This window comes from Macrobrachium nipponense, chromosome 6 (genome assembly GCF_015104395.2).
Source record: "Macrobrachium nipponense isolate FS-2020 chromosome 6, ASM1510439v2, whole genome shotgun sequence".
NCBI lineage: Eukaryota > Metazoa > Arthropoda > Malacostraca > Decapoda > Palaemonidae > Macrobrachium > Macrobrachium nipponense.
In genome coordinates, this window is record NC_061108.1 from 15,398,999 (window position 1) to 15,421,498 (window position 22,500).

Genomic DNA, 22,500 nt, shown 5'->3' on the forward strand with positions numbered 1-22,500 from the left:
ACGAGGACGGAATGCGAGAAATCACAAAGCGCCAGGATAATGGACGTCGGGAAAAAAAAAAAAAATCGAATGTAATCTGAGTAAACACGAAAACAAAAGAAGCGTCGGCGCGTAAACAAAGCAAGACATTGTGTGCAGTTTTCCACACAATGAACTTTGTTTTTTTTTAACCTCCTCGACTCGAACACGCCTACAAATGCACACAAAGAGGAGGAAGAAAGGGACACGACGGAGAGCATCCTGTTAGAGAGGTTCTAACTAAAGCGAATTATCCTTTAGGAATATCACTGAATAAAACTTGAATAAAAAAGACTAAGACACACCATTTTTTTACATAATTACTCTCATCACATTAGAACTGAACTTAATATAGAATTTAGACCAAAGACCAAGCATTGCGCCCTATGAGGTCATTCAGAACTGAAACGGAAATCGACAGTAGAAGGTGTAACATGAGAAAAACCTCGCAGTTGCGCTAGGAATCAACTGTTAGGATAGGGTGGAAAGTAAGACGGTAAACAGAGAATAAGAAAGAAGTTACAGTAAAAGGAAGGAAAGGTTTTGCAGCTAGGGGCCGAAGGCACGCAGCAGTGAACCTTTAAGTAATGCCTACAGTGCCCCGCATGAGGTGCAATGACGGCACTAACCCATATGGGGCTCATCAGATAGCAAATATCAGGCCCCATGAAGTATTGTAGGCCTATATCAAATATTCAACCACCTGTTTTTTTACACATTTTGAAGAGTTTTAAATACGCCATGCTTCTTATCATTAGAAGGTTGAAAAATGCACTCCAAGTGGGACTGAAGAAAACGGAGATTATGCCTTTAAATCAAACACGAAATATAGTAATTAATCCATTCTTGGTTTTTTCGTGGTAGCTTGATGGACATGTCAAAAGTTCACATTTTATTTTTATGAGAATTCCTACAAGTTAACAAGTCAATGCCCCCGGCATTCCTTTCTTGCAGTCTATATTATTTTTTACTTTATAAGACAGGTAATGAAATCAGGCGATCAAAGGCGGATCTTTGTAAACTCTACAGTTTCGTCTTAGTTATTTGTAAATTCAAATGTTGAAGGTGTCAAGTTATCCCAAAAAGGCTCAAGTAACTATGATTGAATGATGCAAAAATGTACCATGGCGTCACAACAACTTAGGTCACCGACGGCTCAAGTAATTATAAAAATTAATATTTATATATATATATATAATATATATATATATATATATATATATATGTATATATATATATAATATACATTCCGAGTTGATGGACGAGTAGGATACGTGCTCGCCTATCGGTTTGGTAGTCCGAGTTCGCTTCCCCGCTCGGCCCACGCGAATCAGAAATTTATTTCTGGTGATTAGAAATTCATTTCTTAATTTAATGTGATTTAGATCCCATAATAAGCTGTAGGTCCCGTTGCTAGGTGACCTATTGCTTCCAAGCCACGAAAAAATATCTAATCCTTCGGGCCAGCCCTAGGAGAGCTGTTAATCAACTCGGTGGTCTGGTTAAACTAAGATGTAGGTAGATGTTCCTTCTTGTACTGATACCGGTTTTATTGCTACTTCTGTTACCATTTAATAGTAATAATACAAACTTTACGTGGGTATAGAGTCATAACAGAAGAGACTTCTTAAAATTCTGATGTTATCGCACTGGTACAGAACTCCTTAATAGCAAGGGTGTTCCGCATCACTTTGTGCACGTAGGCTTAAGTATTTTAAAAAGTGTTGTTCCTTTTAATAATAATAATAATAATAATAATAATAATAATAATAATAATAATAATAATAATTGAAAAAAAAGAGACCATAAACCACATAGCCAGCGAATGTTCGGCACTAGCACAGAACCAGTACAAAAAGAGGCATGCATGATTCAGTAGCAAAAGCCCTCCACTGGAGCTTGTGAAAGAAACACCAGCTACCTGGTATTAATAAGTGGTACGAACATCAACCTGATGGGGCCGTGATAGGAAACGATCAGGCAAAGATCCTCTGGACTATGGTATCAGAACAGATAGGGTGATACGTGCAAATAAACCGGACGTGACGTTGATTGACAATATCAAGAAGAAAATATCATTCATTGATGTCGCAATACCATGGGACACCAGAGTAGATGAGAAGGAAAGAAAAAAAAAATGGATAAGTGTCAAGACCTGAAAATAGAAATGATAAAGATATGGGATATACCAGTGGAACTTGTACCCATAATCATAAGGACGATAGGCACGATCCCAAGATCCCTGAAAAGGAACCTGGTAAAACTAGATGCCGAAGTAGCTCAAAGACTCATGCAGAAGAGTGCGCTCCTAGAAACAGTGATGGACTCCTAAGGAGGCAGGAGGCAAATCCGGAACCCAACTTATAATAACCACCCAGTCGAATAGGATGACTGTGATAGACCAAAAATCACTAATGGAATCATAGGGTTAACAGAATATTTACCTCAATATTAACTCCAGTTACGTCTATGTTAACTGTATACCCGAATGATGGGCGTGAACAATTAAATTCTATAAGCTAATGAAAAAGAAACCAAAACACCGATAACATTTATTTACGCAAAGTTGTTAGTTTTACGCTACTGCTTCAAGTTCAGCTACTGGTACTATTCCTACTACCAATAATAATAATAATAATAATAATAATAATAATAATAATAATAATAATCATATCAATGCCATTATCTTCAAATAAATCTCAGGAAGAGAAGACGACCGGATACACCTCGCCTCTCGTGACCTCTTCACCGCCTGACCCCTTTACCTATAAATATTTCAGAGTCTCTCTCTCTCTCTCTCTCTCTCTCTCTCTCTCTCTCTCTCTCTCTCTCTCTCTCTCTCTCTCAGCTATGCTATTAGCGTGTCAGCCATTACAATCTCAATGGAGATTTTTGTGACATTCCTACGTACGTGGGCAATTACTGTTTTTTTTTTTTTTTTTTTTTTTTTGTGTAGGGAGGGTAAAAGGGCTTGGCAAAAAATAAAGAAAAACATAAGAGTAAATTCAAATAATCTATTCGTGGAATTGTGAACCTTAAACTGGATTACTTTGAGTTCAGAAAACTGGATGATGAAAAGCAGACAGAAAAATCGTTAAAAGACAAATATAAAACAATTAAACAATTAATTATATATACAGAAAAAATTATCTAATAATGTCAAGGTTATGGTGTCAAAATTCTTTTCGCTCTTGTGTTATAATACTCAGCTATTTTTAAAACTAATGGAGAGAGAGAGAGAGAGAGAGAGAGAGAGAGAGAGAGAGAGAGAGAGAGAGAGAGAGAGACTTGTCGAGGAAGGGGAGAAGGCGACTCATGCCCATAAGCAGTTTCTTTAAGCTGAAAAAAAGTTGCAGAGATGAATAATCAAATAGAACTCTCTTTAACATTCACAGTGAACCAGGGGATTACAGAATTGAATTAAAATTGTATTCATGGGTTCAACAGCCAGAATAGAATTTAATCCTGTGTGCGAGTCTTTCAATTACAACCTATATATGACCTTGTACATGTAACGCCTACACGGATCAATATATTCAGTCAACGAAATATTCTGCATGATTGGTCTAAAAGTAATTTTCTTAAATCACAATCCATTCCTGGGTATGTTTGGATATACCGACGAGAGGAAGAAAAAATTCCAAGAGAGAAATCAAGACACTTACAATATAATCAAATTGTGCTAAGATGAAATAGGCAGCTTCAACTGGTTAACGTCTAATTCAACATAATTACCAATGAAATAATCGTCACGTTAAGAAATATACGCTACGGTACTAGCTACTTACCGAACATTAAAAAAGTCTAAAAATAATTTTGAAATAAAAATTATTTAAAACAACCGGAACCACTGGAATTCAAACACACACGATAACGGACATAGAATACATACTCTCTCTCTCTCTCTCTCTCTCTCTCTCTCTCTCTCTCTCTCTCCGTTTTTTGTCAAATCACTCCGGTTCCTTTTGAAGTAGCGTTGGGGACAGTAACATAGAAGACAGTTGTGGAATGTTTGCCTCCCAGTTAACGAATACTAATGGATATCCCTTACGGTTTCTCATTACCACTTCTTAGTTATAATAATAATAATAATAATAATAATAATAATAATAATAATAATAATAATAATAATAATAATAATAATAATAATAATGACTGATCGTTGTGAATGTCATGCGCTCTAAACAGCAGTGAATGAATTCAGTATTCAGTGAGTCTTATACTACAACCTTCCACAACCCTACAACACATAACTACGGTCTTTTATAGTTTATCATGATAACTATTTAAGAATGAAGTGAAATATAAGAAAAGCTTTAAGGTCCATTATCTTTTTATATTCTCTAATGACCCATACGACGTGAATCAATCTACAAAACCTAAGAACGTATAATATAAAAATCTCTCTCTCTCTCTCTCTCTCTCTCTCTCTCTCTCTCTCTCTCTCTCTCTCTCTCTCTTTGTTACTGATACTTCTTTACTGCTTAACATATGCCTATGTAAAAAAAAATATATAAAACATTCACGGTACACTGAATCAACTACTATTGCAACAAACAAACAAAAATGCTAAAATAACATATCTACCAAGTAACGCTATATTTTTTTCCAGAAACTAAAAAAAAAAAAAATAAAAAAAAAAAAAAAAGATACGCCCAAATACTTCAAAAAAAAGAAATCTCAGAGATCTGAGCAAAAATAAAAATAAATAAATAAAAATTCAACCCAGTCCTCGGAATCGTAACCCACAGGAGTGAAATTAACTTGGTTTCGTGTAAGGTTCAACTAGACATTAAATAAGCAAGTAACATAAATATTTAAAAGTTTCCTTTCGTGCGTTCAGGGAACAGAGACTCCTGCAATCTACGAAAATGAAGCTGTGATATATGAAGTAATTCCCGATAAAAAAAAAAAAAAAAATTAAATGTTAAACTAGGCGTAAAGTGTAAACTAACACTTTCTCATAACTTAAGTTAGCTAAATGTAATAAAAATAAATTTGATAATAATAATAATAATAATAATAATAATAATAATAATAAATAATAATATAATAATAATAATAATAATAATAATAATAATAATAATAATAATATTTAATCATAATCGCTTTATTAACTAAAACTGATAAATGAACTGACAGTTCCTACATTTCAATTTGTAATCTAAGCCAATAGGACAACCTTGCAAAAAGCCAAACATCTTACTTTGCATATGTAATACGCAAAACAAAACAAAAATCAGAATTCTCACAATTAAAAACCTATTAGTATATATATATATATATATATATATATATCTATATATATATATATATATATATATATAATATAAATATATATATATATATATATATATAGATATATATATATATATATATATATATATATATAATATATATATATATATATAAATATAATATCATATATATATATATATATATATATATACATATAATACATGCACGTGTATGTGTAGTATAAACACTATACACATGGGAAAAATAATATACAAATACTCACATTCTGCGAAAACGGTGGACGAATATACAGCCAACAACCACCACAGCACTTTATGGACATCCCTTAACACCTGATGACGGAATAAAGAAAAGAAAATATTTAATATATTATGCCGATATATAATTTTTCAAATTCACTTGATCCTGAAGCATTCAAAATGTCCGGTTTTGATAATAACAAACCGATAATACTGCGTACTAATTGTCAATTCAATTCCTTTTGGTTTTTTCCAAATATTTTTGTGTCGTACTACACTTAACTTTTTCGTGGATTTCTCAGGTGACTTAGTCTATTATAAAGAAGCTTATCTTCCATCTTAGAGTTGAACTGAATATAGAATTTAGGCCAAAGGTCAAGACCTATGAGGTCATTCGGCGCTGAAATGGAAATTGACAGTAAAAGGTCTGAAAGTGTAACAGGAGGAAAACCTCAAAGCAGTTGCACTATGAAACAATTGTTACGAGAGGGTGGAAAGTAAAAACGAAGAAAGAGAATATAAAAGGAGGTACAGTAAAAGGAGCGAAAGTGGTTGCAGACAGGGGTCGAAGGCACGCTGCAAAGAACCTTAAGTAATGCCTACAGTGCAAGGCATGAGGTCCACTGACGGCACTACCCCCCCTACGGAGTTTCATCTTAGAAGTTGAAGGGTATATAAGAAATGTTTATCTAAAACACAAGACTTCTGGAATATATTCAAATAGACCTCAGGATGGACACATATCACATGACCCCTCAATAGTTACAATCATTGTGTAAAGAAAAGAGAAATGCAGATCACACTGACTAAAATGTCAGAGAGAGAGAGAGAGAGAGAGAGAGAGAGAGTTCAATATTCCTCTCACTTAAGAGAGAATTAATAACTATTTTTAAAAATCTACCACTACTACTACTACTACTGCTATTACAACCAGAGAGAGAGAGAGAGAGAGAGAGAGAGAGAGAGAGAGAGAGAGAGAGAGAGAATTTTCCTCTCACTTAAGAGAATTAATAACTACTTTTAAAAATCTACCACTACTACTACTGCGAGAGAGAGAGAGAGAGAGAGAGTTCAATATTCCTCTCACTTAAGAGAGAATCAATTACTTTATTTCTAAAAATCTACCACTACTACTACTACTGCTATTACAACCAGAGAGAGAGAGAGAGAGAGAGAGAGAGAGAGAGAGAGAGAGAGAGAGAGAGAGAGAGAGAGATTCAATACTCCTCTTAAGAGAGAAATCATAACTTCATTCTAAATAATCTACTACTGCTGCAAGAGAACTGCTACGAGAGAGAGAGAGAGAGAGAGAGAGAGAGAGAGAGAGAGATCTGATACATGGACACGAGTCTGACGAACACCAGATCTCGGAGGCTTGGCCTGACCTTTTAACTCTCGCTGGCTGACCTGTTCGTTCCACGTCACGTTTTAACAATTCTTTCTTATTTCGTGCCATTTAAAAAAAAAAAAGTGATATACGATTATTTCTTTATTTCGTGCCATTTAAAAAAAATCGAAAACCGGGAAAAAAATATCGTACACGAATACAACTACACCAGATATTAAGACATTACGATATAAATACAGAGATATTTCGATACTAAGATACATTCGGATTTTGTGCTGGATAAAGTTCATATCTGTGGTATATACAGATACGAACGATCCGTATAATGATTCATATATCTTTTACTGACAGATCTGTATATCTACCTTGACACATATATATACGTAAAAATGTATATTATATATATATATATATATATATATATATATATATATATATATATATATATATAATATATATATATATATATAATATATATATATATACACCTTCGTTCCTATTCAACCATTGAAGGCAGACACGATACAACACTCAAACTGTCTCCATGCAGACACAAAACATCCGGTAGTGTTGCGTAGATCTTCGACGGATGAAATGTACCTGAAACCCCAGATTATGGGGCTGCATAGATAAGTACAACCCCTTCAAATATTCACGGAAGTATCATCCTTACTTATTACACCATTCACACGCATGTCACCAAAGTTCTCGTGAGCTCAAAGAAGCTTACGGCTTATCTTCAGATACGCTCAACCACATCTCACTCATACTTTCACTATGGTTTTTTTTTTTATCTTTCATATAAACTTAACACTGAAGCATTTTCTCTACAGGAACAGACCAACTTCACAAATACCTCTTACTTCACGATTACTAGTTTCTCGTTGGCCAAGTGGGTTACGTGCTTACCTAACGATTCGGCAGTCCTGGTTCGATTCCCTGCTCTGCCAACGTGGAATCAGATGAATTTATGTCGGTGATTAGATATTCATTTCTCAAAATATGGTTCGGATACCACAATAAGCTGTAGAGGTCCCGTTACTGGGTAACCCATTGGTTCCTAGGCACGTAAAAATATCTAATCCTTCGGGCCTGCCCTAGGAGAACTGTTAATTAGCTTAGTGGTCTGGTTAAACAAAGATATGCTTATCTTAACCCCGATGACTTCACAGTATTTAAATTCTCATCCTGTCTTTTCGCTTCTTTTAAATAGTTTTATGCAGAGCCCTCTATACAGGGATGATTCCCTCTCTGACAGGCCCCTGTACGTTTTCAACATAAGGTGCTTCTTATATTTTACAACAGTCTTTTAAGTGTTTTCTCCTCAATATCGTGGTTCCTGCAGAATGGGAGTCTTTAGTTCTTTTTTTATTATTATTATTTGCTTTCTTCTAGTGTGATGTTCACTTCAGGTGGTATTTTCCTGTATAGTCTTGGCTGCACATTTACTCCCAGTGCGATTCAACCTCATCTTTCTCCCATAAATTCTTTTAAACTACTTCCATCAACGTGAAACTCCCGTGCATTCGTAAGTATGTCACTCTCCATATACTAGATCCATTCTATCAAATATAGTAACGCATTTCAATTTATCGCTCTGTATACGACTATTGGCTTTTCGAATTTAAACCGCTAATTTCAAAGCAGTATTCCTTTTTTATATCAACTCACGCTACGTGCATCAGTAACATACATTTTCACCACGGTTCTGAAAAACGTCAATCTTGCTTCATGCTTAATACGTTGATGATCCTATTCTATTTCGTCTTACATCTAAATTATAAATTCATATAGGAATTGCATGACCGTATATACATACACCCATTAGATTTGTATGTACATATTTGCATGACGAAGAAGTGAGTAAATTCGTGTCATCTATACATTTATTTCCCAATAAATGGAATAAAAAATACTCCAGTACAGAGAGAGAGAGAGAGAGAGAGAGAGAGAGAGAGAGAGAGAGAGAGAGAGAGAGATTCATGTCATCTGTACATATATCTCTCAATAAATGGAATAGTATGTACTCAAGTACACACACACACACACACACACACACAGAGAGAGAGAGAGAGAGAGAGAGAGAGAGAGAGAGAGAGAGAGAGAGAGACTTTCACCCAAAAAGTCCTAAATAACAGACCCGTAACACCTGTACTCCAGCACCAGTACAGAATAAAGGAAGGAACCCCATCACACACTAGTGCGCCCCCTCCATCCCACGACAGACTCGAGATGACGTCTTAACTATACATGAATTAGAAGATTAAAAAAAGAAACTAAATAAAAAAATCTATCCAGTATAAAGAAAGAAAATCGACTGCCATGTCAAATACATGCATCGACGATAAAAAAAAAACTCGCTAATGATATAAACATCAATAACAAAAAAAAGGCAACATAACAAACCGACTGGACACCAAATATGCATTTCGTCATAACCACGAATAAACGCACATTAACAGGCAAGGCAAGAGGAGTTCCCAAAGAAGACCACGGGTATGTGGGTAGAGTAGGGTAGGGTAGGGTAGGGAATGGTACTAGGCCCTACGTCGAAGCAACCCGCTGGCATTTCCACCAACAGCTCGCCGGCAACCACGACCGTTCGAAACGGCATCTATAACCACTTCCACTCTTGCAGCACCGACAGGAATGCAGCCAGTATCCCAACACCACATTTCCAGGATGAAAGTTCTATTAGAGATGAGAACTGTACGGTACTTAACAAGTCTGAAGACTATGGAGTGTTCAGTAAACGTTCGGTCAAGACGATAATATAATGCTCCTTCTCTGGGGTGTATATATTAATATATTGTTAGAGATACACTTAAAATCTTTAAAAGTTTACAATGACTATAGGGTGCTACTTTGCCTTGTTGCCTACGCGTCGCCTACTCCAAGGTGCTAGTACTAAACATGGAGGAAGCTCCTTGGGACGCCGTGTTTAGTACTAGCCCCTCTGGGATCAAAGTACAGGGTGTCCTTACAGTCCCAGTACCATTACAATTTTTATTGCTCAGAAACCATATAACAGAGTAATGCAGCGTTTTGTAGAAAGTTCTGCATTTCCTCAAGTTTACACTCAGAGCACTTCATTCTAAAAACAAAAATAAATAAATAAATACATTGCTCTATGTTATATGGTTTCTGAGCAATAAATACTTGTAATGGTACTGGGACTTTATGGACACCCTGTATTAGATAAGATCATTTCTATATTGTATGATTGACAAATATCAATAAACGGTATCTTCGAGGGCCGTCTACTTCACATTTACAATTCGGAGTAGGTGACGCCGAAGTAGCACCGACAACAATCCTTTTCGTCAGAGGCACTGCACCTATCAATTAAAAAAGTTCGCAATCTTGCAAAATCCCGTTGTTACTTGAATACTTAAACTTCATAGCTATGGAGCATTCTAAAAATTGGTTAAATTATAAGATAGTTTTGAGAAGACCGTATTTTGAATATTCAGTCACTTATAGTCACTATCCAATTGATTACGGTAATTTTGGAACGGATTAAAACACTGAATATTCTAATTGGCCTATAATAAAAATTAAATTTCATGCATTTCAAGGGTCCCATATCCCCCGGACTGGTAACCCAACCAAAATTTCAAATTAATAATAATAATAATAATAATAATAATAATAATAATAATAATAATAAAACGATCAGTAAGCAGGGCAATACGTCCTTTAAAGATGATAAAAATACCGTGTCTCTTGCGTAATAAATCTCAATATTTTAACAAATTTAATTCCCAATGCTATAAGTCTCACAGCACGAAAGAGTGAAAAGAAGAAGAAGAAGAAGAAGAAGAAGAAGAAGAAGAAGAAGAATCGTGACACTGGAGACCCGCAAGATAAACCCCTTCACATATTGTACCTAATTCTCTTGACAACCACCAAACACGATTTCGGTGTCACTGGACCAGCCGACGGGAATGTGGGTGTGTGGCTTTCGCCCGAACAAAATTGACAGCAGAGTTAAATCCACACGCTGAGGGGTCGGCTGTCCTATTGCACATCCTCCAACTATTTATGTCTAAAGTATCTTCCTTCGTTAAACTTTTCGTGGTACTACTTTGGGTTGTTTGTTTGTATGGTGTTTTTATGTTGCATGGAACCAGTGGTTATCTAGCAACGGGACCAACGGCTTTACGCGACTTCGAACCAAGTCGAGAGTGAACTTCTATCACCAGAAATACACATCTCTCCATCCTCAATGGGATGCCCAGGAATCGAACTCGCGACCACCGAGGTGGCACGCCAACACCATACCGAACCACGCCACTGAGGCGTTACTATGGCTTGTTAACTACACGTCACCTACTTCGAGGTGCTAGTACTAAACACCGTATGGTAAATGTGTAGACGGCCGCACGGAGATTACTTTTCTACATCTGTCAACCACACAATATAGAAATGGGCGTACATGGATCCTCGAGGGGCTATAGTACTACATACGGCGTTCCCACGGAGCTTCCGACATGTTTATAGCACTACCGGGACCCACAGCACTACCACCTCGGAGTAGGTGACGCGTAGATAACAAGCCAAAGTATTTAATTGGGAGCAATGCAAAAAAAAACAGAAACCGTTAAATAAATATATGAACAAATAAAGGAAAATTCCCTGAGTGTACATTCAAGGTAAAAAACTCAAACCTTAACGGATAGTCAAAGTAAGGAGACTAGAACATAAGCCAAGATCCGGGAACAATGCTTCATATGTCGGGCTGCTATGACCCTAGTAGTTGCAACGAAAAATTGCACATACGTAAGAACAAGGCATGATCCGACCTCCAGCTTACTTGGGGCGCGTGGTAGAATCTATGGTCAAATAGAGCGTTGTTTCACCAACGAAAATTAAAATACTCTATTTTGTAGAAATATTTTTTCTGTATTGTTTAAATGCACACTTAAATTTTTTTTTACATTTTCCTTCTGATAAATAATGCATAAATATCCTATCCTAAAATTCCTGTTTCTTTAACTAAACGCGAAACACCTTTTCCCTCCCTTTTTAGGCTTGTCCAAAGACCTTTCTTACCGGCAACAACAAAAACAACAACAACAGTACAACACACAGTTTGCAGCCTTACTCTCCGAGTAAGCAAACCAGCCATAAGCCACCAAGGTCTAGACTAGAAAATATACTCTCTAGACCTATACTCTCTTAGACCTTGTAAGCCACTAAAGCAAAGACGAAAGTAAGGGCTAAAGAATATGATTGGTTGGTTAGGTAACGGTGCCTACATGCCAGCACGGGAACCTGTCCAAAAGACAACCCTTACGCGTGGGTTAAGTGGTAAAGGGATACGACGCCTTGTTTGGACCCCTGGAACTAGACCCACCAACCTAATATGTCGAATAAATAAGCTGTTTGGTGACCCAAACTACCAAGTAGAAGCAATATTAAAAATAATAAAATTTAGACCCAGCGACTCATTAACTAAAAAATAAAACGGGAAACTTGAGCGAAAAACAAATCTTCCTAGTTCCCTAATCGCCTATTCTATACAAAAAGTGTAGTTCCTGATTCGAAAAACGAGTAGCGAAGGGTGTTTTTTTTTTCCTCTCTCATACATACGATACCCTTTCCAAGGGCATTCCATTTTTTTTCCTGGGCAAGCCATAAGCTGCCACACGAAACATGCCAAGGCTGTAAACAAGCAAAGGGTAGACGTGATGAACAGAACTTACATTAGTCTCATCCGGTTTTTTTATTATTATTATTCATTAAATATCTTCATCCAGCTTCTTGTTTCTAATTAAAAATTATAAAAATTTATATAAAACAATAAAAAGTAATCAAAATAAATATAATAAAATATTAAAAATTAAAAAAAATTAAAATTCTGATATTTTTTGTTTATTTTTATTACTTTTATTCTTTATGTGGCAAATAATTTTTAACTCCAAAATAAAAAAAAATTTAAAAAATGCAACGGTATCTACCTTTTCCAGAGGCCAATACTTTCCCCTTCATTGGGACTAAATAGCAGGAAACACGAGACTTCCCCCATCAGCATCACCGTGACTTTACATTACCTCACCCTGAAGGCATCATCAAAACGAAACAAATCGCCATAAACATACCAGACAATGAAACAACAATAACGATAGCGAAACTATCAACTACAAGCGTTACTAAAGGAAACTGCTAGTACCACGGTCTAGGTATATGACCTACACCGTGGCAACTACAACAAAAATCACCAAAGACGGCGATTAGAACTGAAATCACCATCTCCTCCTCCTTCACCAGCAATTGCGGTTGTCACGTAACTTCCTCTTTTGAAGAGAGCTGAATAAAACATCTATCTCTCCCATTTCCTTTTCCAGAGCCTCGTCTTCGTGATCGGCTTTACCTTGAAGCATCGAGGCCAGGGCGAGAGAGAGAGAGACTCCCTCCGTCAGCCAGCCAACTGCCACTTCCCTCCCTCCACCCTCTATCTCTCTCTCTCTCCTAGAGGGATTCTGACATCACCACCAATCACCAACGATCTTTCACTCCAGTCTCCAGGAGGGACCCCTACCCTTCTTCTTCCCTTCGCTCCCCCAAGCCACTGTGCCGCCCCGACGAAAATACCCAGGGCCATACCCATGACCCAACCCCCTGCAAACTTGTACCGTTACTATCTACCACTCTCCTCTTCTTCCTTGACACGACTCTGCATTCTACGTGTATCTCTATATCTATATATATATATATATATATTATATATATATAAAAGGAGCCTATAAAAAACGCTAAAATATAGCAAGAAAGTACTATATTTCAGAGACTGCTGTCTCTCTTCAGTCTGAAATATAGTACTACTTTCATTATTTTGGAGTTTTTATGGGCTCCTTTTATGAGATGCAATTCTGTTGTAACAACATTTTCACCAGCTATATGTATATACTGTATACATACGTCATATACATAAATAATGTATAGTGTGTGTGTGTGTATTACTGCTTTCTGAGATTTGTCAGTTTAATATTTTTCTTAAAAAGGCCCAAAATTAAAACAAAGAAATCTTAATATGCCACTGTATTTCGGCCAATACGCATTGTCCCAGACGAAGATATGTATTGGACGGAATAGTTGCTTATCAAAATGTTGTTTCTTTTACAGGCCTATTTAAAAATAAAAGTATATACGAGTACATAAACTAAATCGAAAGCTTCTAAGCATGTCCCTTAAAAACACGCATTTAACATTGTGTAACATTGACCAGACTACACTTTAACGATTTCACATGAAACTTGGAGTTCGAATATTAGATCTCTAACAAGAATTTATTCACAGAACGCTCAAGATCTTTCCGTAAATGACAACCATCTGCCCAAATGGCGGTCGTTGTATTGTTTTCTATCTGTTTGTGATACGGGTGCGGTAAGATACAGACGTTATGTTGGCGACGTATTTTACTGGTGGTGTAGACGCACCCTAACTTGGTGCTTACTTAAACAGCCCACGTTGAGAGCCGGGGCTATTGTCTGTCTTCAGCTCCACGATCTTTTCATATCTTGGACTTCCTGAAGGTCCCTACACTCGGGAACAAGCTTTCTCCTGACTAAGAAATCTATCAGTACAATCATTTTTAACGGAAATTTACTTATTTATAAGAAATAAGTTAAATTTATCGCATTCTCTTAAACTGTCCTGTCTTTCATATTCAGTATATGATATTTCAGCTTGCACATTATGAAAAAGATAAACAAGTAAGAAAATTAATAATAATGGTAACAAACAAAATACTTACCGAAGGCAACTGCAGGAGAAATCAGTATCCGAAACCAGACAATTCACATGATGTAGAGTAGAACATGTCATAAAAAATATATATAACAAAAAGTGTGAGAGAATGGTCAGGCAGCATAAATTCACGCTCCGAAAATTACGAAGAGCAATTGGAAATTATCAAGTGACATCAAACCAATGACCAACTTCATCGTGCAAAAAAAAAAAAAAAAAAAAAAAAAAAAAAAAAAAAAAACACAGACGGTTTCTGAAAAGAAATATCGAATTTAGGCCAAGACCAAGCGCTGGGAACTATGAGGTCATTCAGCGCTGAAAATAATCCTGAATCAACTGTTAGTAAAGAGTGGATAGTAAGGTGGAAGAAAAAGAATACGAATGGAGGTACAGTAAAGGGAATGAAAGGGGTTGCAGCTAGGGCTGAAGGGACGCCGAAAATAACCTTAGGTAATGACTACAGTGCACCGCGTGAGGTGCACTGACGGCACTACCCCTTCTCCACCGGAGAATGGTTTCCAATGATCTTTCACGTCTTGTTTTACATTTTTAGAATATTCGCTGAATATATAACCATAAATGAACAATAAAATTGCGTGTTTAACGATTACCTTGATCCGGATGTATACAATTTCAAAATTCTCCTTCAGTTTTAAGAGAAATTATTAGAATAAATTACTGATATTATCTGCAAGGACAGACTCATAAGCACCTCTCAAATGCCCTCTTAAAAAAAAAAAAAGGCTTCGGTGTATTCTCAGATAAGTTGAGGCCTTGTGTGGAGAGAAGTGTCCATGTTTATTTTAAATTATTTACCTTTAAAAATATACGACACCTAGACGCAAACGTAACTAAAGCTGAATACAAACGCATAGAACTTATTAATGAATAATACACTCATAATTAGTGGCAATGGTTTAATAAATGTAATCAACACTGATAGCAACACTTGTGATTAAGACGAATGCCGTTTGAAAGCGCCAAACGTCAACTATGGCGCTCAACGCTAGGCCAATATAATCGAAATAAGCTTCTTCAGTAACGGGCATAACGTTATTTGCTTCACATATTCCCATGTGTACCTTATAATTGCATTATTTTATGATTCCTGCCACAGTAATTTGTTCACAACGCGGCACGGCTTCTCCATAATACTGCTCGTCAGCTATCGGCCTTGGATTTTGTGAAGGAATGGGGATTAGTGGGAATGCGAATGCGTTCTTCAAGGCAAAACCTCAAGTTATTAGAAAACTGTTTAAATATTTGCTATTTGAAAGAGGAAAATATTACCGAAGTGGAGGAAATAAAAAAAAAAAAATACTTTAAGAACCCCAGTTAGGCCTAGTCATACTTGGCTGCAGAATAATGTATTCTCAAGACACGTAACATCAAACTTGGGCTGAATAAGAACAAAATAGAAAATGACATACTTGAGCTATATGACAATTGCTAAGCTATTCTTTAAAAAAAATATATGAGAATTCAAGTAAAATTCTAATTCTCAAAGAAATTCATGACTTTTTTTTCATCAATCTGTTGTATATTGGCAGCAGCCAGATAGCCTGAGCATTTACTGCACGCTTTACATATACGCGTTCAACATAGCCAGTCTACGTGGTACTACCAGTTCGTAACATTTTTACTTTCATCGCACAGTACTGTAAACTCTGTCTGGAGCAGGTTGCGTTGAGTAATATGTTAGGATGTAAACCAACGCTTAGGTCTGTCATGATAGCGAGAGTTGGTCGTACTACTTCTGAATTTCATTGCAAACGTCAACAAGAACTAAGTAAATAAAAACTATCATAAAATGCAACTTCATTACCTAACTAGCAAAGTCTACCCACTTGAACTTCCATTATAGTTAACACACAAGACAAGTCAACAAAAACCAAATGAATCAAATCTCATTTTAATGTATATATATATATATATATATATATATATATATATATATATATGTATATATATATATACAATATAGTATATACATATACATATATATGTATATATATACTATATATATATATTATGTACAATATATATTATAAATATATATACTATATATATATATATATATATATATATATATATATATATATATATATATAATATATACACATGTATGCATGTATGTGTGAAATAACCGCAAATGCTTTTACTTTCCACGGATGGATCAGAACCGGCGCACATGGGAATTCTGCACATCAACTCCATCTTAGTGAAATAAAAACCTGCAAATTATTTCCTGCACTTACAAGTCTTTTTCTTAAGCATAAACTCTAAATGAAACCTAAAATACGAAAATAATAGTAACACGAAAGAAACAACACAAATGGAGATCTATCACAAATTCTGAAAGCTCTATTGGTATGTAGGTTATCTGCACTGCAGATATATAACAGTATTGAGTATAAAAGCCTCTGAACTAAAAGTATTACGTCGTCAATAGCTCATTCGGAATGCAACAACTGCGCTGCAACATACTGGGTAAGAGTACAACTTGCAATCCTACGGGTTGGACTAATCCAGTCAGGTGGAAGAGGACGCCTGGGCCAAAGGCTAATGCACTTCGCCCGCGCTACTACTGGCGATAAATACAATGTTGCCTTTCTTTCCTCCATTTTTTTCTGCGACAACCGTCCCCCCCCCCCCCCCGCCCCCCCCTACTCATTCCTAGATTCGTAGGTTGTTAATACACTTTCACTTATTGTGAAGATTAATCGAGAAGTGTGGCTATGTTTATTGAGAAAAATGTGAAACAAAACACTATTGATCACTCAAAACGCTTCCTAGAATTGTAATATCCTCAACGAAAAGTCTGACAATATCGGTAGTAATGACAGGCATCCTTAATTCTACAAGGTAGGGAATTCACTCATACATACATCATACATACATACATACATACATACATACATAACTACATACATATATATATATTTATATATATAATATATATTATATATATCTATATATATATAATATATATATCAACACTTGCTTAAGTTTCAGAAGCAGGAGTTTTAGATACAGAACAAAATCCCATCTATCATTTTGTAATCATTATCCTAACATATATTTTCTCTGTTAAAATAAAAGTTCCTAATAACACCATCGTATATTTTATCTACACATTTCAGATGTCGACACCGGACGTTGCAGTGACAAAAGGGCATCTCCACGAGCAACACAAACTTCGACTTGATTCCATTTCAGGGTACAAACGAAACTGCCAATCAATAATTACGCAGAGATGAGTTCTGAGTCACCTTCGAAGGGTCATCGAACATAAATTCTTTTAAAGAGATACTGGGGATAATAGTACAATACGATACAACTCTTACTCATCCCACCTCTGAACCCTCCACCACCACCACCCGCAGCCTCAGCATTTCTAAGCAACGTCACCAACCGTCGTTTTACAACTAGTACTAACTCCTTAGTAGGGCGTCCGAACATATACGCTCAAGGTCAGGGAGGTTGAATGACCTAACAGCAGCGTCGTCTCCAGGTTAGGCAGGACCAAAGTCCATTAACCAACGCACGAACAAGCTGGATGCTACACACTCACACTCACACACACACACACACACACATCCAACTCTAAATCGACATTTACATCACCACAAACAACTTTTCCTGCCGGCTGGCCATACGCCAATTACGTTAGTAACTCATTAAGTGAGTTGAACTGCAGAACTTAGGCATAGTTGATGGAACTAGACGTATAGGCACAAGCGGAATCACAGCACATTGCGTTAATTCAATACGGCTACAGCACGAGTGATTTTCATATAACAACCACCATACACTTCCTGAAACGAAATGGATATGCCAGCAAATCTGTCAGTACACTGTAAACTTAGCATATAACTAACTACTCAAGTAAAGTTTGTACTCAAGTGATCAAACAGCCTCTGATCATAAATTAAGCTGCAAATCAAGCAGTAATAAACATTACTTAGCAAAACGTTCCGAATAGCTATAAAACATTATACAACACAGAATAGTAAGCCCTAGGTCAAGAGAATAAACCTTGTGTAAGCCATCTAGAAAGCCCAGTATTGCGTACACAATTCGTCATATGACTGACCAAAGACAATACGGAGACAGTCCACAATCATGACGTCGTCACAATATGATCGTCATCATTTTCAACCTCTGTTTATTTCTAGCAGCTCTCATTAGGTCCATCATGCCATAGCCATTCGTATCAGTCATTTGCAGTTTATTGCTTTTTTGAATGACTAACTCATCCGTGTCATAATGGGTTTTTTTTATATCTCTTTAATTTTCTGCTCAACCTCTCAAGTTTTTTATAGTGTTTTAGCTCTTGCGCCAACTCACTGCTAAGTCTTATCTGAATTCAAACGTCGCCTAGGCCTAATTTATGATTTAGATTGTTAGCCTAGTAGAGCAAAGTTCATTGTTCTAGCAAGAAGATAGTCGTAATAAGCAGAGCTTTATATACCTTGCGGTGGAAGGAAAGATTCCATTAAATCAGTATACAACATAAATTGACTAATAATTTTGAAATATTTGTACCGGTACTTATAGTGTCAATCATTTGTTAAAGTGGCCATCAGTATTAGCTCTTTACCGCAAAACAAAAGTTATTTCAAGAATCAGAAAAACACCAAATATTCATAAGAATGAGAGAAAATGCAAAAATATGCAAAGAATTGCAAAGTTCCTGTACATATCCCACACACCCAGATCTGTATGATTACTCGTATATAGGGATTATAGTCCATGGCCAGTAACGCCTATAGCATTCTTCTTATACGCAATTAAAACCTTAAACGAAATTATCTTAAAACTTATCACCGGACGCAACATCTCTGAACCTTAAGAATGTTCCTGTAATCCACATCAAGAAATCTCAGAAAGGAATGTATATAATAATGCTCAAAGACTAAGACTTATACTACTAACCAACATATCATCTCAGAAGGGTAGTAACGACCAGCTATCAATTACTGTGTGAGGAAGGATGCCATTTCCTTAGCCGGCATTATGTTGTCTCCCATTTCCTGGGCATGTTTCCAAAAGTCCAAGGAGCAATGACACTTGCTACCCGTTTTGTTTTATTTGCTTTTTTTTAACAACTACACTAATGCACGTCACAAATTGACCTCCAGATATAGAGGTCTAAATCGACCTTCTTCATTTTCGCGAAAATTGGTAAAATATCCTTCTCTACAACATCTCTTTTCAGCTAAATCTCATAATGCGACGAGAACAGAACCTTTGAATTGAATTAAAAATAAAATTTAAGCCAAAGGCCAAGCACTGAGCCCTATAGTCATTCAGTAAAAGGTTTGAAAGGTGTAACAGGAGGAAAACATCGCAGTTGCACTATGAATCCATTGTTAGGAAAGGATGGACAGTAAGATGGAAGAAAGTGAATATGAAAGGTGGTTCAAATTCCTAATTATAAGCTCTGCATTCAATACCAGTTCCAGATCTAAAGCCATTTCTCAAGATAGAGAAAGTTCAATGAGAATAATTTGTTAAAAATCTAAATCTGAATTTCTGCTGGCAATTCCGTACTACAGACAATTAATTTAAAAGCTCGCACATCATTAGCGTCCAACTGATGATTAATAGGCGTAGTCAGCACCATGGGGTTAAGACTATATCATTATTTCTTTTAAGGGCGAAGCAATCCAGAGGCCTAAGCAAGTCCAAGCCGATTTATTGCCGTTAGACCAAACAACAAATGGTTACCTGTCCGCGGTCCAAAAGACTATAGGCCTATAATCGACCGTAAACCTAAGCAGAGTAGGCAGGTGAGGACAGAAATCGTAACCAAGCCGATGTACCTTCTTCCTCGAGACATTTCTTTCTTCATAACTATAACTTAGCCCTAACAATGCAAGCACACCTCCAAACATTTTGCCTTATTCGAGGCGAGGACCAGTTTCATAAGCCTAAACCGTCCGTTGACAGAACTCGACAAAGACACCAAATATCATCAGCCTAACCGAGAGTACTGCTACATTATGTGAAACTAAGACGGATGCTTACATTCGGCAGTCTGTTTTATCATGAATAATTATCATCTCACGAGAGGAAGCCGGTAATGAGAGGTCTCTTCCAGGTCAAGGGTTCAGAACCTACGGGGGAGGAAGTGTGTGTGTGTGTGTGTTGTGTGTGTGTGTGTGTGTGTGTAGGGTTGTGGGGGGGGAGTGAGAAAATGGGATTTAATCTCTTGAGTGGAATTCAGTTCCATTCACGTGAATTCATTATACCGACAAGTTACACGATGCTACTATACGCCGTACGCATACGAGGGTATACATTCCGTTTATGGAATTCATGTTTATCTGTAAAACCTGGCCGTGCACCCACATACGCTCAATTAAATAAATAATACTAACGCATTTATCAATAATCGATTCAATAATACCTATTTATATAGATAACTGTGTATGTATATAATGCGCAAAACTCAAATTTACGTGGAGATTACATGTATTGCATTTAAATAAATATATGTATATACTCGCTCTCGAAATACTCTTAATCTCCATGTTAACTTCGCACACCTCCTGACAACAGTAATAGACGTAGATTTTTTTTTTTTTTTTTTTTTTTTTTTTTTTTTGTAAAAGCTGGATAAGTGTATGAAGTACTGGTTGTTGACTTGTTCTCAACATGCGTGCGGTGTGTATGCGTTAAGTTGCCCAAGAGTGTTTAGTACAAGTTTAACTTGTAGACGCAACCCACGGCTACTGTTTATCACAAGTACAAAAGAACTACGAAAGAGTAAACAAAAAGTCTGAAACTGTATGTAAATATACGTAATGTGGGAGATCCATAGTCTTTACCTGAAACTACCTGTTATCCAGAACTAATCAGTTTACACGACTAACTTTTAAAATTTCACACTGCCATACATGGCTACACACTTCCGAGAAAATAGTCTAAAAATTTGTTTTTCATCACTCAAAAATGATAAATTATTGTTACTACATGCATGTGTACGTAACTGAAAGACCCAGCGGATGGTCTTGGCCAAAGTACTATATAGAATAATCTACATACATTGGTCTTGAGACTACGAGACTCAGTGTTATTTTTCTGACGTACTTTTCGCTACGTAGACTAAATTAGTACGTTAGCTACACAAATTGCGAGAAGTTGCCCAAAAAATTAACCACTATTTAGAAAAATGCAAAAAAAGACGTTAAAATGGAAAAATGAAAAGCTCAACTTGCAACTCGACCCTTCATGGTGGGCTGCACAGCCTTTAGACCAAGTCAACAAATTCCAATCAAATGAGAGGTTTGAGAGCAGCAGACGTGCACCACGAACCTCAGCAGTCATGAGACTGTTTAAAATATGCCATGGTGGTCATCACGACGAGAAGATGAGCAACCATAAACGGTAGATTTATTCTACACCAGGTTCCATAGACACGACCGCGATGCCAGCGACATCTACCGCTATTTATCATAACCTTGATTTACACCATAATAACGACTTAGGCGCAAACCTGGTGAGGTCGAAGACGTGATACATTAAAGGTTATTATTATGTTAACGGGAAAAATTTCCCCGCTGGTAAAAAATAGCCAGGTCATGCATACAACTTATGTAAAGTTCTTGTGCAAGCAGACTACAAAACAAGTGTACATTCATAAACATCGACCTATAATAATAATTTGAAAAAAATAATTGGGCAATTCGTATGAATTAATATATATTACGCAGCAGTAACTGTCCGCTGGTTCGAATCCACGATAGGACGAAATTAATATAAACTGAAAAATTCCCCTTCGGTTAACATATATATATGAAAATAGATTAATTCCGAGGTAGAGCGAATTGGATATTAAATGACATTTGTAGCTTAATGAATCACGGTGATGATAAC

At 36.4% G+C, this 22,500-nt stretch overlaps 1 protein-coding gene across 1 annotated transcript in view; it reads right to left on the reverse strand.

Moving 5' to 3' along the window:
• The window catches only part of LOC135216930 (cadherin-99C-like), a 175,642-nt gene that overhangs the window by 148,267 nt on the left and 4,875 nt on the right, over positions 1 to 22,500 (reverse strand). Inside the window, exon 2 of the mRNA XM_064252476.1 lies at positions 5,540 to 5,609. Within this exon, the coding sequence (XP_064108546.1) occupies positions 5,540 to 5,609 (70 nt within the window). The remainder of the gene's footprint in view (positions 1 to 5,539; positions 5,610 to 22,500) is intronic.